The sequence below is a fragment of the Hevea brasiliensis genome, chromosome 11 (genome assembly GCF_030052815.1).
Source record: "Hevea brasiliensis isolate MT/VB/25A 57/8 chromosome 11, ASM3005281v1, whole genome shotgun sequence".
In the NCBI taxonomy this organism is placed as follows: Eukaryota; Viridiplantae; Streptophyta; class Magnoliopsida; order Malpighiales; family Euphorbiaceae; genus Hevea; species Hevea brasiliensis.
Genome location: NC_079503.1, coordinates 74,482,956 through 74,501,486, shown reverse-complemented (window position 1 = coordinate 74,501,486; position 18,531 = coordinate 74,482,956). Strand labels below are relative to the sequence as shown.

The window sequence follows — 18,531 nt, the reverse complement described above, 5'->3', positions numbered from 1 at the left end:
AAGAATAAGCAAAAGAAGAAGAATGTGACAAAGCACAAACTGTGGTCGTCGAAGAGTTTCAGAGAAAGAAGAAGAAGAAGAAAGCGAATATGGCAAAGGAGAGGTGGTCAATGGTTTTGTCGTTTTGATCGTGGGCACTGAGATAGGGAGAAGAAATGGGATTTAAAATTAAAAAATATTATACTTAATTTACTAAATAAATATTCTTACTAAACTTTATATATAATAGATTGTAAAAAACTATTTCAATTTAAATTTAATAAGCATTCTTTAGTTTTGATCTTTTCTTTTTAGTATTATTTTAATTTAAATTTATTTAAGTAGAATATTGTAATTTAAATTTTAAAATTTAATTTATTAATTTTAATTTGAATATTACTAAGATTAATTTTTGAAAAAAAAAATGTGGGCGTAATTGGCACGAAAACGACAAATCAAAGTCCAAAAAGAAACTTGACCTATTTTTTATTAACAGAGGCAGCCAATGTTTATATCTTCCAAAAAAAGTTTATCAAACATTGCTTTGAAAATTGACCCTCGCAAAGATGCATTTAATTTATTACTACAAATGCAGATAATTCTGCACCCAAAAAAAATTAAAAAAAGCTGAAGTTGCAGTTAAGAGGGATTCATTTATGGCCCTTTTTCTTTTCCCTTTCTCATTTTGATTTCTCAACTGTTTACATAATTGCATTACTACTATTACCACATCTTTAGAAGTTGTAAAATTCGCTTTACAATTGGCAAAGTTGATAGTTTCCTGCTCAATTTGGTTGCTTGTTGAGCTGATTCTTTTATTTTAGTTCAGTTCTTGAAGGTCATGCTTGTTAGGAAGCTTTTTGTTTTCTTGATTATTGCTCTCAGTTGCTTCAAGGTGCTGAGATTTGTTGGGGCAAAGCTGGTCCAAGAAGAAGGCAAGTGTCAATGGCTCTCTTTCTTTGTAGTGCATTTTTTCTTGGTTAGTTTTTAGCTGAGAAAGTGTAGGGAAATGGAAAGGAATTGGAAATCCTTAGTTATGTGTTATTTACGCTTAACGAAAGGGGCAACTTGATTGGTGCTCAGAGAATGTAGGGAAAGGGTGAGAGACTGAGATTTGGATCTTGGGTTTCGAATTTCTTGGATTTTTTTATGGGCGCTTCTGCTTGGGTGCCGAGAAAATGTGGGGAAATGAACGAAAGCAGAAATTTTGGTATTTGGGTTTCGCTTTCCTTGGAATTTTATGGAGTGAAGCTGTTGTCTTTTGAACAGACACTCAATTCAGTTTCGTGGGGTTGTTTGGGCTAAAGATTTGAGACCATCTTCTTATCATTTGTTTTGCGAATGAAATTTTGTTTCTTTTCATGGCTTTTCCCAGGAGATAAATTGGAAACTAACTATTTTTTCCTCCTGTTATTGAATTTTATGATAAATAATTTCGAATTTAATCATTTTCTTGCTTTATATAAAGGGATTAACCTCTCGTGTGATGCGTATTTGCCTATGGATAATAGTTGATGCTCTGGAAGAAATTGCAAGGACAATGGGCTCAACATACTGGAAGTTTAATGCTGATTCTTGTGAACTTGAAGAGGTTGGAATAACGCCAGAGCCACCAGAGAATGCACAGTACAGCATAGACTGCAAATGCAATAATGAGAACAATACTGATTGTCACGTCATAAGGATGTATAATTCGCTCATCATTTTCACTGATTGATTTTATTGTGATTCCATGTTGATTATTTGTGTTTCAACATCGTTGGGTTATAGTCCTAGTTTATTTAATATCTATATTTTCTTCTTGTTTTTATAATTCTAGTACCAAAAGCTCCACCTTTTCATTTGTTTTAGATTGCTCAAGGGTTATAATCTTCCTGGGGTTCTTCCTTCTCAACTTGTTAAGCTTCCTTACCTCCAAGAAATGTAAGAGCCTCTGGATATGTTTCAGTATCATCTTTGATGTTACTAGTTCAGCACAACGTTACTACATTTGATGGGAAAACGGTACTCTAATTACATTTTAATTAATTTTCCTTTCTACTGTAGTGATTTTGCTTACAACTTGCTCAATGGTTCCATGCCACGTGAATGGGCTTCATTGCCATTGACCTCAATGTGAGCACTTACCAACTAATGCAATCAAGTATTGGCTCCTTCAATCATTCATTGATGAGTATATTTCATGCAGCTCTGTTCTTGTAAATCGCTTGTCAGGAGAGATTCCAAAGGAATTGGGAAATATTACTACTCTTACATATCTGTAGGTCCCAATCGTCAACTGATCTTACTAATTTTTTAATTTTTGGGCATTATTAAGTTCACCAAAGTTAAATGGCTTTCAATATGTGCCAAAAAGGGGTGTGTGTGTGTGTGTGTGTGTGTAATTGTAGGGTTGTGCAATCGGTCAATTCGGTTTCGAGTTGAACTGAAAAACCAAACTAAGAAATAATGTTAACTGAACCAGACCAAACTGTAAAATCATGGAACTCAGATGCATACGATAATGTGTGTATATATGCTTCTGAGTTCCCTGTTCGGTCCATAGGAAATCATTGAAAGGCATTCTAATATATCTTTATGTTCATTTAGTAATCATAATAACCTCCTTTTATTTTTATTTTTTCATTTCCCCCTTTTCGTTCTTTTTACAGGTGCCTTGAAGCAAATCAATTTTCTGGTGCCATACCTTCTGAACTTGGAAAGTTAATCAACCTGCAAACATTGTATAGGATAAAATTTTTCCCCTTTTTTTTTCTTGTCATTATTTTGAGTGTTCTTTTACATTGTAAAACATTGTATAAGGATGAAAGACTGTGTTCTGATGGTCTCTTGGTGTACTCTTGTATTTTCAGGATTCTATCCTCAAATCTGTTGACTGGAAACTTGCCGATGTCCTTTGCTGGGCTAATTAATCTATCAGATGTGTAAGCCTTTACTATATTCTTCTTTGGTATAAACATTTACATTATTACTTTTGTTAAATTAACAGGTCTCGATTATACAATGCAGGAGGATAAATGATAACAACTTCAATGGAACCATTCCTAACTTCCTACAGAGCTGGAAAAGACTTATAAGATTGTACATTCCCAATTGATTCTTAACTTTCAATTTTTTTAGTTATAACTTTCATCTTGTAATGGTTTTTCTTATGTAAATTTGAATCAATGAAGAGAAATGCATGCAAGTGGACTGGAGGGCCCCATTCCATCAAATATTTCCCTTTTGAATAATTTAGTTGAGTTGTAAGTACAAAGCCTAGTCCTTTTAATCTACTAATCTTTTGTGACGTTATTTCTTTTGTTCACTGACTTCATTATCTTCTGTTTAATGCTTGTTACTCTTGTACAGGAGAATTAGTGACATAAGAGGACCAAGCCAAGGCTTCCCTAATCTAAGCAACATGACAGGCATAGCAAGACTGTATGTTGAATTGGTCATGTCACAAACATTTGAATTTGTGAAATGTAGTTGTTTTATTTAATGATGGTGATTTAATGTGATTCAGTTATTTATGCTAGGGTTTTGAGGAACTGTAACATTTCCGGGGAGCTTCATCGCTATATCTGGAGGATGGCGAAGCTAGAAATGTTGTAAGTGTACCATGTAGAGCTTGGCATATAACTTACTAAACCAGCAGTATTTGTTCTGTTCTTTGTTATTTAAACGAAACATGGCCTCTGAACTCTGATTGTCTTGGATAGTTTGACTTGTTGGTCTATCAATCTGCTTCAGAGAAGCAAAACAACTTTCTTTGGTTCCCTTATATAACTTTAATCAATATTGATCACTTGGCCTGGAAGGTGACTGCAAATCTTTATATGTATGTTGGTAAATGGTGTTGCATCAGAAAAAAAAAAAAAGGTAGAAAACTAATTTTAGCGACGAAAGGGTTGCAATAGCAATGATCATCAATTAAATTCAACCTATGTTATTCTGGAGTGGCATTCTGTGAATGTGTGAATAAACTCCTGAATATGGAACTCTGATGTTGATGGTTTGATGAGACTCTACCGCTATAGATACACTTTCTTAGTGAAACATTGAAGTCAATGTTAAGCTAAAGTTTTTGAGCTGAGGCTTCTTTAATGGACTTCTGGAAACATTGACAAGAATATTATTGACTGAATAATATTTTTGATAGAATACTTGAACCTGAGAACCATCTTTTGTTCATCTGAAAGCATTTAGTGTGAGGTGTAATAATAATCTTAACATTGCTTTTCAACTGTGTTGCAGTTGCTGAATAATGGAAAGAACTTTGATGAATGCATCAGGATTGATTCACTCACTGATCTACTTCTACTTGTACTATTCAATTAGTGTTACTTTATATCCTTTCCCAAAGTTCTTAAAATCCAAATGTTTTTGAATTCTTATAGAACCCAGTCAATCATTCTATTAACGTGAATGTTCCTTTATTGTTGTTTAAACTGAATACGGCTTTTGATTGAAACAATGCAGCAAATCCATGAACAAGCTCATTTAAACAGCATTAACACATACCTATTTTATGGGCATGTGTGTTTGCTTAATTCACTAAGTTGCCCTAGCTTGGCAATCTCTTTTCATCTTCCCTTTTTATCGTTGTCTAGTTTGCTTCCACATTGTAAAGGACAACAGATTGATTTCGTAATTTTGTGCAAAATACAAAAGAAATGTTTCCTTCTTTTTGTTTTTATTTCCTATTTTCTCATCTCAAGCGTTAATGGTTGATTTTTGGGAGCAATATTGCAAGAAAAGTACTTCTAGTGACATTGCTGTGTTGTGGTTTTATAGGGATGTCAGCTTCAACAAGTTGGTTGGGACAATTCCAGATACCATAACTGCAGAGCGTCTGCGATTTGTGTAAGTCTGAACCTTAAGTACAAAACTGATGTATGTACAACAATAAATCTCATATTCTTTCACTTTTCAGGCCACAAAAGAAGACATTTACAATTTATTATTATTATTATTATTATTATTATTATTATTATTGCTTTCTGGTGTAGGACCATACCATAAATGTTAAGTGAACACACTTTTAGAATTTCATAGTGGACTTCCTATAATTTTTCCATGGCCTATTACTGATATAGCATACTAATCATTTGATTGCTTGATTAGCTTTTTAACAAGCAACTTGCTAAGTGGAGATGTGCCAGATTCAATCTTGAAGGATGGAAGTAATATGTATGTATCTATCTGGGATGTTATTTCCTTTATTTGTCTTTTCAGATGTCAGCAATTTGTACTGATTCTATGTGCTCATTTTGCTGCTTCTCATCTCTTATTTGCTCTTGTTTCTTTGGTGTATTGCAATGCAGAGTTATTTAATAAGGCCAGGAAACAGATTGTCCAATTAATATGTGTGTTTGAGCTAAAAAATTGTTTGCATTTTTTTTTTCTCTAATTTTTCCAGATAGTTGAACAGCATAGCTCTCTACCTACTTGAAATCAGAAAAAGTAGCACTCTGGTTTTTGGTCTCTCGCATCTTTTCCTTGCTTGGTTGTCATTTGAGAGGCAAATAACATGTGCGGATTGTTGCTAGTTATACTCAAGAATCACAACATGAACCCATAACCGGAAAAGTGTGACACTTCAGTATAGAAAAAGAAAGTTGGACCTATTTTTTGCCAGCTTACTTTTTCATCTGGTCCCTATTTTCATTCATCTTTCTTTTCATTATTATGAGTACTGTGGGAAGGCTGAATTAGGAAAAAAAAATAAGTTTTCATTTTAGTTGTGATTTGTGAACCTGCCTCAGTAATGTTAGATTTTATTTGAAACAATTTTTAGGCTATGCCTCTAACATTCCTCTAATGCTTGTACACAGTGACTTGTCATACAATAACTTTACATTGCAAGGCCCTGAACAATCTGCTTGTCGAGAAAACATGTGAGGATATTCTTCTAGTGATCATCTTTAATGCTTCTGGCTTCTTATAGTTTTGGATTTGAAGAATTTTTCATTTATTTTCTCTCTAGGAACTTAAATTTGAACTTATACAGAAGCTCAACAGTGGTGAATAGCTTGTAAGATGCTTTCTTTTTTATTCAGTTATGTTCTTTGTTTGGGAACCAAGTTAAAAATGTGGAAGAAGTTATGGAGAATTATCATTTAGTCCCTGGACATTGTCATTATTCTCAAGTCAGTCCCTTTACTTTGAAAAATCAATTAGTTGGTCCTTGTGGTTACTTCTGTCAATTAATAGGTTCTTTTGTTTATGTTAGTGCTATTTTGCTTTTGTGATTGGTGAAAAGACATTATTACCGTTGTAATTAAACTAAATTTACCAAATTCACCAAGTTCTCTCTCTCTCTCTCTCTCCCCCCACCTCCCCCATTTCTCTCTCACATTGATAAACTAAATTCATCAACCTCACCAACCATTTGAAATAAAAATCAACAACAATTTTTAATGGACAGAAATTCTTATAACACAACTTGGGTATTTTTGTTCTCTTTCTGAATTGTTCACAATAACATATGCTTTCTCTATCTCAGCCATTTTAGGAAATAAGGTACTTAAACCAATTCTATAATCATGTTCCAAAAACAAATCACATGGCATTTAATTGAATTTCTTATGTTAAAATATGCATGATAAAAAACATGGAAATTTATTTGTCATTATGAATTCTGAAATCTATTGGGAAATCAAATGGATTCCTAATAACTCCAGATGCTTGGTTGGGTTGGTAATCAAAGCAAGTAAAGAGAGAAAAAGCAGAGAAAAGAAAATTGGGCTTATAGGTAAAAAACCTTTCCACCCTTGAGTGTACAATCAAATGGCTTTGGATCATTAAAATACAAAGGAAAAATTGCATGGTGATCAATTTAATTTTGCTCGGGTTTTTCACTTGATAACACTGAAAGATCCGGAGGAGGCTATGTAGGAGGAAGTGGAGGAAGTGTTTGTGAGCCTTAGGAGGATGTAGGTGGCCATCAAGTATTTCAGAAAGGGGAATGGTGAAGGCTTGTGAGCTGTTGTGGAGGCCAAGGTGGTGGTGGTGGTGAGGATGAAATGGAGGAGGGCCGAGAAAGGAGGCTGGTTGTGGAGGAGGAGACATGGATGAAAGCACAGCACTGAGGAAGGGAAAGGGGGGGGGGGGGGGGGGCGGGGCCGGGGGGCGGCGGCGGGGTGTGGGTGAGCATCCGGTCGGGAAGTGTTATGGAAAGTCAATTACTATATTATTTCTTTGTATATTCTGTATTTTGTATTCCTATTTAGGATTTCTTCCTAATTAGTAGAACACAATTATAGGAATCAATTGTATATATATATCAATGTACAGATTAATTGAAATTAAGGAGAATCATCTCTTTCTACATGGTATCAGAGCAGGTCATCTACCTAGGGTGACTATTTGTTCTCATCACCAAGCTCAGGAGAGACCTTGGCCGCCGACCGGCCGTTTCGACTCCGATCAATATCGCTTGCGTCGCCTCAACCCCCTCATTCCACCACTGTATGCTGTTGCCTGATCCAGTATACCATTAAAGGACTTCTGAGGTTTGGCTCTCAGATCCTATTTCAGTATTTGCTTGATTTGTGATTTTGGGTTATTTTGCTGCGCTAAGCACTTTGGATTAGCGTTTCGGTTAGTTTTCTTTGTCTCAACAAATGGCAAACAATAAGAATGTTATTTCTGATGTGATTTCGGTAATGACTAAGATCACGGAACACAAACTTAATAGTTCGAATTACAGGTGGAGTAAGATCATAGGGTCTATTTGCGTAGCATTGATAAGGATGATCACCTTACTAAAGATCCACCTACGGATGATACACGACAAACTTGGCTAAGGGAGGATGCTCGGTTGTTTTTGCAGCTTCGAAACTCGATTCATAGTGAGGTAATTAGTTTAATTAATCACTGTGAATTTGTTAAGGAATTGATGGATTACTTAGATTTTCTGTATTCTGGTAAAGGGAATATCTCCTGTATTTATGATGTTTGTAAGACATTCTATCGTGCTGAGAAAGAGGTTAAGTCTCTCACGGCTTATTTTATGGATTTTAAACGGGTAAAAGAGGAACTTAATGTATTGTTACCTTTTAATCCTGATGTGAAAGTTCAGCAGGCCCAACGGGAGCAACTGGCTATTATGAGTTTTCTTGCAGGCCTTCCTTCAGAGTATGAGACTGTTAAATCTCAGATTCTCTCCAGTTATGAGATTTCCTCTTTGCATGAAACGTTCACACGGGTCCTTCGTACAGAGAGTACCCAATCTTCACAGTCTGCCAGTAGTGCTCTTATTAGCCGTAATCCAAATGGACAACGGGGTAATAGAAGAGGAAGTAGAGGAGGAATTACAGGCAACAGAAGTAATCAACGTAATGGAGAGGCTAGTCTAATAAGGACTCAAGAGAAGTCATTTGTTATTATTGCCATGAGCCTGGCAATACAAAATATAATTGTCCGCAACTTCAGAGGAAAAATCAGCGATCACAGATGGCAAATATGGCGTGAGAGGATTCTCTGATATCTTCCTCTGAGAAAACTATTTTGGTATCTGTAGAGGATTTTGCACAGTTTTCCCAGTATCAGGCATCTCTAAAGCCTACCAGTTCCCCTGTCACTGCAATTGCTGAGTCAGGTAAATCTACTACATGCCTTGTGTCTTCCTCATCCAAATGGGTTATTGATTCTGGTGCGACAGATCACATGACAGGTAATTCTAGTCTTCTATCTGCTTTTAAGTCTAATCTCACTTCCTCTACTGTTACTTTAGCTGATGGTTCTACTTCTTGTGTTATGGGTTCTGAAACTGCGAACCCGACTTCGTCAATTTCTTTGTCATCTGTTTTGTATCTACCAAAATTCTTTTTTAATCTACTTTCTGTTAGTAAACTTATTCGTACCTTAAATTGTTCTGTTTCCTTTTTTTCTAACCAGTGTTTATTTCAGGATCTTACGACGAAGCAGATTATTGGTAGAGGACGTGAGTCAGGTGGTCTCTACATTCTGAAAAATCATGTACCGCGGTCGCTTGTTTGCTCCAGTACCTTAACACCTCTTGAAGCTCATTGTAGATTGGGCCATCGTTCTTTGTCTACCATGAAAAAGCTATGTCCTCAGTTTCAGTTTTTATCAGTACTAGAATGTGAGTCGTGTCAGTTTGCAAAACATCATTGTTTGCCTTCTGTGTCTAGAGTCAATAAACGGGCTTCATCCCCTTTTGAGTTAGTTCATTTTGATGTTTGGGGTCCTTGTTTTGTTACTTCTAAAACTGGATTTTGTTATTTTGTTACTTTTGTTGATGATTTCTCTCGTGGTACCTGCTATATTTAATGAAGAATCGTTTTGAGTTATTTTCTATCTTTTGTGCCTTTTGTAATGAAATCAAAATTCAATTTAATATTTCTGTGCGCATATTAAGAAGTGACAATGCCAAAGAATACTTTTCAGCACAATTTCAGTCTTATATGATACAAAATGGCATTCTTCATCAGTCTTCCTGTGTGGATAATCCATTCCAAAATGGCGTGGCCGAAAGAAAAAATCGGCATCTTCTTGAGGTAACTCGTGCTTTTCTTTTTCAGATGAAAGTTCCTAAACACTTTTGGGAGGATGCAGTTTCTACGGCATGTTTTTTGATTAATCGTATGCCGTCTTCTGTCCTTAATGGGGATATTCCTTATACTGCTTTGTTTCCTACAAAATTTTTGTTCCCTGTTGAATCCCGTATTTTTTGTTGTACCTGTTTTGTGCGTGATGTTCATCTACAGGTTACTAAATTGGATCCAAAGTCTCTCAAATGTGTCTTCCTTGGGTACTCCCGATTGCAAAAAGGGTACCGCTGTTTGTCTCCTACTCTTAATCGTTATCTTGTTTCTGCAGATGTCACATTTTTTGAGTCCACTCCATTTTTTCCTCAATCATCTGTGTATGAGAGTCGGGGAGGAGGATGATCTCTTAATATATATTGTCCAACCAATGTCTAGTCCTCTCCCACAGCCTGTTCCTTCTGTCTCTAGACCTACTCGACCTCCCGTTGTTCATGTTTATTTCAGGAGATTGGAGATTCCTGACTCAGATCCTCCACTAGCTACTTCGTTGGGAGATCCTGTACCTCATACTGATCATGATTTTGATCTAGACTTATCCATTGCTCTTCGTAAAGGTAAACGTTCATGTACTTATCCTATCTTTTCTTTTGTTTGTTATAATCAATTGTCTTCTTGTTCTCGGTGTTTTGTTACTTCTTTAGACTCTGTTCCTATCCCTAATACTGTTGATGAGGCACTGTCTCATCCTGGCTAGTGTGCTGCTATGAAAGAGGAAATGGAGGCTTTAGATGCTAATGGTACATGGGAACTGTTGCCTTTGCCCACTGGTAAGAAAGCTATTGGTTGCAAATGGGTATTTACGGTAAAGGTAAATCCTAATGGTTCTGTGGCTAGGTTAAAAGCACGCCTTGTAGCAAAAGGATATGCTTAGACATATGGGGTTGATTACTCTGACACTTTTTTTCCTGTAGCTAAACTTACTTCTGTTCGCTTGTTTATCTCTTTAGCAGCTACATATGATTGGCCACTGCACTAATTGGATATCAAGAATGCTTTTCTTCATGATGATCTTCAGGAGGAGGTGTATATGGAGCAACCACCTGGGTTTGTTGCTCAGGGGAAGTTGGGTAAAGTTTGTAGGTTTTGGAAGTCTCTTTATGGCTTGAAACAAAGTCCTAGGGCCTGGTTTGGGAGATTCAGTGAAGCAGTATAGGAATTTGGTATGCAAAAGAGTAAGTGTGATCACTCAGTATTTTTTAGGCAATCTGAGGCTGATCTAATTCTCCTGGTAGTCTATGTGGATGACATTGTCATCACTGGGAGTGACTCTGCAGGTATTTCATCTCTTAAAACCTTCCTCCAAACCCAGTTTCGGACCAAAGACTTGGGATTGTTAAAGTATTTATTGGGTATTGAAGTTATGAGAAGTAAGAAGGGTATTTTCTTGTCTCAAAGAAAATATGCCCTCGATTTATTGACAGGGACCGGAAAATTAGGTGCTAAGCCTTGTAGTGCACCAATGACTCCAAATTTACAACAGCTAGCAGGGGACAGTGAGTTATTTGAAGATCCAGAGAGATACAGGAGATTGGTAGGAAAATTGAACTACCTTACAGTCACTCGTCCTGACATTGCTTATGCCGTTAGTGTGGTAAGTCAGTTTATGTCTTCCCCAACTGTTGCTCATTGGGAAGCCTTGGGACATCTTGTGTTATCTGAAGGGCGCTCCAGGAAGAGGTTTGTTATATGGTAATCATGGGCATTTGAATGTTGAATGTTTTTCAGATGCTGACTGGGCTGGATCTAAGGTTGACAGGAGGTCAACTACTGGATATTGCGTTTTTGTTGGAGGAAATTTGGTGTCTTGGAGAAGCAAGAAGCAGAGTGTAGTTTCTCGATCTAGTGCTGAATCCGAATACAGAGCGATGACACAATCAGTATGTGAGGTAATGTGGATACTTCAATTACTAGATGAGACAGGTTTTAAGATCTCTCTGCCTGCGAAATTGTGGTGTGATAATCAAGTTGCTCTCCATATTGCTTCTAATCCGGTGTTTCATGAGCGGACCAAACATATTGAGATTGATTGTCACTTTGTTCGTGAAAAGATTCAACAACAGATCATCTCAACAGGACACATCAAAACTGGAGAGCAGTTAGGAGATATTTTCACAAAAGCTCTGAATGGAGCTAGGATTGACTACATTTGTAACAAGTTGGGCATGATTAATATCTATGCTCCAACTTGAGGGGGAGTGTTATGGAAAGTCAATCACTATATTATTTCTTTGTATATTCTGTATTCCTATTTATGATTTCTTATTTAGGATTTCTTCCTAATTAGTAGAACACAATTATAGGAATCAATTGTATATATATACCTATGTACAGATTAATTGAAATTAAGGATAATCATCTCTTTCTACAGGAAGGATTAGTGTGAGCATATGGGTTTTGGGTAGGGTAGGGAAGTAGTGTAAGCAGGGGTACTACGGGAATAAAAAAGTTATATCTCTCACTTGACTAGTTTAACTAATAGAATATAATGAAAAGGTTGGACAGTGTGACTTATGAGGTGATGGAAGTAAATCACAGGGATTAACTAATTGATTTTTCAAAATACGTGACATTACCTGGGGATTAAATATTAATTATCCCAAGAAATTACAATATGGATGCTATGTCATTGTGCTGTTAAACTATTTTTTATTTTTTTTTTCTACTTTGTTGTAGAAGACACCTTCTTCCATGCATGAAGACTTTCAAATGTCCCAAGTGTGAGTAGATGTTTTTTCTGAAATTCGATATTGATATTGACTGCTCTAAAATTCAATTTAAAGTTTCACAACCTAATTTATACTTTCTTCTTGAGCTAGTGAACTTGCCTTCAGATGCTTTATCCTTTGTCTTCATTAACTTATTTATTCTTTGTTGACAGATTCAAGTTGTTTACATATTAACAGTGGTGGAAAAGACACATTCATCAAGGAAAATAAAACATCCATTTTATATGAAGGAGATGTAGCAGTTGAAGGTGGTGTGGCAAAATATTTTATAAATGACAAAAGCTACTGGGGATTTAGTAGCACTGGGGACTTCATGGATGATAATGATTACCAAAATACTCGTTATACTGTGTCTCTGCAATCGTCAAATATTTCTGAACTGTACTCAACAGCACGCAAATCACCAATTTCTCTTACATATTTCCATTATTGTTTACAAAATGGGGAGTACATTGTAAAACTTCACTTTGATGAGATACAATTCACTAACGACAAAACATATAACAGCCTGGGGAGGCGAATATTTGATATTTATGTTCAGGTGAGTTGTCACACTTATAAATTCAGACATTTATGAACTATGATGTTGTAATTATGGACTAAATGGACTACATTGTCGCAGGAAAGGTTAGTAAGGAAGGATTTCAACATTGAAGACGAGATTGGTGGTGCCCAAAAGCCTTTAGTGATACCAGTTCCTAATGTCAGTGTGACCAATAATATCTTGGAGATCCAATTTTACTTTGCTGGCAAAGGAACAACAAGGATTCCTGATAGAGGGGTTTATGGCCCCATCATATCAGCCATCTCTGTATCTTCTGGTGAGTCTTTGCTTCCTCTCTTTTATACAGTCGTTGGAGTACCGGTAATATTGAGTTAGATTTCAATGTTGCATCACAAATTTTGGACATTTTGTGCATATCTGGGCCTCCTGAAGGAAAAGCACCTGGTGAATTCTTAAACTATCAATTGTGGCCCATTACAGTAAGCCTACACTTTCGTATTCTCTTCTCATCTTGTTGTTGCCTACCCTCTCCTCTTCTTTTACTCCAAAATTCCAAAACAGCAAGGAGTCTGTTTTGATAATTGTGAATAAATTTTTAGGATATACCGACTGAAAGACAGTAATATTTCTTGCACCTCAGTGGTTTAGCAATAGCAACTGTCTAGTCACACAGGTTGTCAGGGGTTTTATCCCCAATTCCTCCATCCCACCTTTTCTTTCTTTCTCTTCGTTGCATGATACTGTAGTTTGTTGTTTGATTGGTAGATCTGAAACTTTGTTCAAGTGTTCGAAAGAAGGAAGCTGTTCACATTGTGGTTGGAGTTGTTGGAGGAGCATCATGCCTGATTTTCATTGTACTGGGAATTCTTTGGTGGCGAGGCTATTTACCAGGAAAATGGGGCAAAAGAAAAGGTTAATGCTCTTTTTGCAAATAAACAGAAAACAGAAATTAGACTTATGTTACCCAACTTCATGTCCCTGGTTTAGTAGAATTCCTAATTGGAGTAGTGTTTCTTCTTTTCAATAGCATGCTTGTGTGATTTAAGGCTCCGTTTGTTTTTATGGAAAATAATCTGTGAAAAAATTTTTCCTAGAAAAATATTTTCTGAGAAAATAACTGATTTTCATTTGTTTGCTTGCAATGCTAAAAAAACAAAGGGAAATTATTTTTCAATATCTGATGTACATTGGAAAATGTTGACTTTTTTTTTTGTTTCAATTTATAATACTATAAAAATGTTTGTACTATAATGCCTTCGTTTTTTAACTATTTATTATTGAATATAAGGAAAAAAAAAACATAAGAATGGTAAATTATGGCAGCTACTACAATTTGCCAGCGGCTGCCATTGGTTACCAGCAGCTGGTGGTGGCTGTTGGTGGTGAAAGATGACTGGTGGTGCTAGTACATATTGGTATGTATTTATATTATGTGTTTATAAGTTTAAATGCATTTTAATAAGTTTGTCAAAGTTTGGAAAATGACTTCCTTTTTTAAAACAAGTCAAGTCATTTTTCTTGAAAATTAAATAGTTTACTCTTTGATCAGGAAATATTTTTTGTTGAATGATTTTTCTTAACGCTCCAAACAGTAGAAAATGTGGAAAATATTTTTTTGTGAAACAAACAGAGCTTAAACATAAGATCTAAATAAATCATAGGTTTATATGATACACTTGACAGTTTAGCGACTACAACATTATATTGATTAATAAGGTTGCAGTGCAAAGTTAATAATCTAAGCTGCTGTTTGGTTCAACTTTTTGCTTTTTAAAAATTGCTATTTATATTTCTTGATTTTTGCTTCAAACCAAAAGCAATAATCAAAAAGCTTATTTGGGCTCCATTTTTTTGTTTCATGGAAAATATTTCTTTAGAAAATATTTTATGCATTTTCTAAAGTTCGGAGCACTCAGGAAAATGGGTCAACGGAAAATATTTTCTGGTCAAAGGAAAATAAGTCATTTTTAAGGAACATGATTTCCACTTTTCAAAAGAGAAGTCATTTTCTATTTTCTACATTTTGATAGTCTTATTAAAATATCAAAACACTTATAAACATTTTTCATATACTAGTTATTTTTTGTGAAACAAATGAAATCTTGGTAAACATATATTTTTTTAACTTTTAGTATTTCTTTTTTTTTTTTAAAGGCAACTTTTAGTATTTCTATTAATATTTTATTTATATGAAGAGGTGTTTGTGGAGGTTGGTTTAATTCGGATGTTGCCTTTTTTAAAAAAGTAAATTTTTATGCTTTATATAAAAAGCAATTTTCTTACCTTTCTTGCTTCCAACAAATCAATTTTGAATGTGCATTGTAACGATGCTTTTTAATTTTTGCTTTCAAAGGATTAAAAAGAAAAAGTTTCTTTTAGCAACGAACCAAATGCTACTTAAATGTTTGATGGGTTAGATGGTTCATAAATGTAGCATTCTTGTTTTCTGAAAAGGGAAAGAAAGTTTGTAGATACCTATGTAGTTGGATGAAAGATGTCCTTCCCAACAGGCTTGCAGCCTGCTTTGCTTTATTAATAGAACGTTTATTGCTAGAACCTGTTAGAGGTGACTTACTGACTTGTGTAGTCATCTATCCATGAAGGACATGATTTGCCAACAGGGACCTTTTCGTTGAAACAAATCATAGCTGCCACTAATGACTTTGATCCTTCCAACAAGATTGGAGAAGGTGGTTTTGGTCCCGTGTACAAGGTATTCTAACAACAATTTCTGGAATATTAATATGCTTTTTTTTTTTTTTTTTAATGAGATTCTGAATGAAAGTGAGGATGCAGGGTGTATTATCTGATGGTACTGTGATAGCAGTGAAACAACTCTCCTCTAAATCAAGGCAAGGAAATCGTGAATTCTTGAATGAGATTGGCATGATTTCTTGTTTCCAACACCCAAATCTTGTCAAGCTGCATGGATTTTGTGTTGAAGGGGACCAATTATTGCTGATATACGAGTACATGGAAAATAATAGTCTTGCTCGTGCTTTGTTTGGTGAGTCAGTTGCAGTCATATACTCCACTATGCAAATATTAAAATATAATGATATGATCTGATATGCTAGTGGGACGATTTGCAGATCGTGAAAATAGCCATCTTAAGCTGGATTGGCCTACAAGACTAAAGATCTGTATTGGGGTAGCTAAGGGCCTAGCTTTTCTCCATGAAGAATCAAGAATTAAGATTGTTCATAGAGATATCAAAGCTACTAATGTGCTGCTAGATGGGGACTTGAACCCCAAAATTTCCGACTTTGGATTGGCTAGACTTGATGAGGAGGAAAAGAGCCATATCAGCACTCGGATTGCTGGAACTATGTCAGTAACCACTTTCCTTAATAATCTATATATCTATGTCTATGTAAATATTATAAAGCCAAGCTTTGAAATAGGTTAACACAATATTGCGAAGTGTTCATCCTATTTTTTTCGCTAAGTGGCATGCTTCTCCTTATGGTCTTCCATGCCATTCAAATTCCATATTATGTTGCAATAATAAAATGCCTCTTTATTGCTGTGGAATTAAAAGATAAGCCACCTTTTCATTGTTCACTATAATTAGAAAATCATGTACTTAATTTCATATAAATAAAAAAAAATTATGACAATATTGATAATTAAATCAATTCTAGGAAAACTAAAAGTTACAGTCATAAACTATATAAACCAATATCACAAATCAAAATCAAACTAGCAACCTCCTAATGCAAATAGAATATATAGTATACAACCAAGATTTTCTCTTAGACTTACCAAATAATATTTAAGTAACTGAGGCATTAGAAGAAGATGATGAACAATTTGCATAAATATCACTAAGGTAATCTTCATTTTATAATAATTTATTGATATTAGAGTTTATTGGTATTTTATTTTTTATATTCATTTTCAATTATTTTTTATTCTTTGTATTTATTTTCTTCGTATTTTGATTGTTTCTTTTACAAACATTTCGAAGAACATTTTAATAAATTAAATATAAAAATAGGAAACACAATATAGCTATATTTTCATTCAATTAAATAATATTTGATAATAATTATACTCGTGCAATGTGCGAGCAAAAGTGTAGTTTTAAAGACTTTCCACAAAAAAAAAAAAAAATTTAAAAGCTTCCACATTTTATCATGTCTAATGTCCGTAGGCATAATTTTGATATGCAGAGGGTACATGGCACCAGAATATGCGCTATGGGGTTACTTGACCGAAAAAGCAGATGTTTACAGTTTTGGAGTTGTGGCATTGGAAATTGTCAGCGGGAAGAACAACAACAACTTTATGCCTAGCAACGATTACGTTTGTCTCTTTGATTGGGTACTCAATACATTTTTTGTGTTTCATTCATTGCATCTATATTTTTGTTGTTTGCATGATTTCAATGTGAAATGATAGTAATAGAAGTCATAATAGGTTGTGCGAATTACGGAAACTTTTCCTGAGCAAACAATTTTACAGGAGGAAAAAATTTATATTGCAGGCATGCCATTTGCAAGAGAGTGGAAATCTGATGAAGCTTGTTGATGAGGCATTGAAGTCAGAGTTCAGCAAAGAAGAAGCAGAAACTATGGTCAAAGTAGCCATTTTGTGTACAAATGCATCTCCTACAATTAGACCTAGCATGTCTGAAGTTGTGAACATGCTTGAAGGTCGAATGGCTATTCCGGACACGGTTCCAGAACCTAGCGGTTACAATGAAGATTTGAGGTTTAAGGCCATGAGAGACCTCCGAAAAGTCAGTCAAAGTTTGAGTGGGGGCCAAACCCAAAATTCAATAATCCATACATTTGCCTCTTCCTCTACATCTGAACATGAATTCTCTGAAATAAGTCCATGCTCAAAACCATAAGATGTCATGTAGCTGGGTGTTATTGGTTGGGTGACTGGAGCCATAGAATCCAAGAAAGAGTGCCAGCTTCTGCTCCAAATGCCATGTTGAAATTTTATAACTTGTAAAATTTTAGTGCAGTGGCATGCCCTTATATGTATATATTCTTGTACAAGTGTTTCTCTTTTATCAAATTCATTTTTGTATGCAACTGTAAAAAATAATTTATTAATAATTTATTCCTATTGAATTAAATTAATCATTGGTTTTTCATATTAATTAATTAATTTAATTAGTTCATTTTCCTTGATCTTTTCTTGGTAATATATTTCTAATCCTCATACTATCTTTCCTAAGGTGGTAGTCTGGCTTGCTTTTTGGTTCAAGTGGATAAATTATTAAAGTCAAACTACTAAATTAACTATAATTTGGTAATTAACCAAATTAACTGTTGTTAGAGAGTGTTTAGTTTTAACTTATAATAAAAAGTTATAAGTAAATTAGGATTTTATTTGGTTTATAAAGAAAAAAAAATTAAAATGAGTAAAAAAATTATATACTACTTATCCTTGTTTTAACAATCATTATTAATTATCTATACTTTTTGATATTTTAACAAATTAAGTTGTTTTTAAATATTATTATTTAACAATTAATTATTTTTTTTAATTGACTTAAAAATAAAGTATAAGTCAAAAGTTAAAAAAAAGTAAATAATTCTAATCTGGGTTGTAATTCTTGCACAATGTGAATGGAGAAATTGAGCTAAAAGCTCATTAAGGAAATAAGGCTAATATAATATTATATTAAACATTACTTATTTAGAAAAATTTTTGTCTAAACTCGATTCAAGATACAAATATGTGGATTCACATATTTAATAGTTGAGTCTCACCATACACCTTGTACCTTAAGTTCATGGTA

General features: G+C 34.6%; 1 protein-coding gene across 1 annotated transcript; it reads left to right on the top strand.

The window, feature by feature from the left end:
- Positions 1-556: 556 nt before the first annotated feature.
- LOC110657158 (probable LRR receptor-like serine/threonine-protein kinase RFK1) lies at positions 557-17,886 on the top strand. The gene is made up of 24 exons (XM_021814257.2): positions 557-914; positions 1,491-1,665; positions 1,831-1,902; positions 2,026-2,094; positions 2,168-2,239; positions 2,631-2,702; positions 2,832-2,903; positions 2,989-3,060; positions 3,153-3,224; positions 3,331-3,402; positions 3,501-3,572; positions 4,759-4,827; positions 5,089-5,154; positions 5,799-5,861; positions 5,951-5,998; positions 12,216-12,256; positions 12,418-12,806; positions 12,888-13,086; positions 13,536-13,682; positions 15,374-15,483; positions 15,567-15,777; positions 15,863-16,100; positions 16,946-17,096; positions 17,260-17,886. Exons 1-24 carry the CDS (start codon positions 821-823, stop codon positions 17,626-17,628), a joined length of 3,015 nt encoding a protein of 1,004 aa, XP_021669949.2. The 5' UTR covers positions 557-820; the 3' UTR covers positions 17,629-17,886.
- Positions 17,887-18,531: the final 645 nt, after the last annotated feature.

What these genes read in the sequence shown, in the direction of transcription:
- LOC110657158 (XM_021814257.2), top strand. Translation starts at nt 821, where the DNA reads ATGCTTGTTAGGAAGCTTTTTGTTTTCTTGATTATTGCTCTCAGTTGC. An exon ending in TTGAATAATTTAGTTGAGTT is followed by an intron (nt 3,225 to 3,330) that starts GTAAGTACAAAG and finishes ACTCTTGTACAG; the next exon opens with GAGAATTAGTGACATAAGAG. An exon ending in ATGGCGAAGCTAGAAATGTT is followed by an intron (nt 3,573 to 4,758) that starts GTAAGTGTACCA and finishes GTGGTTTTATAG; the next exon opens with GGATGTCAGCTTCAACAAGT.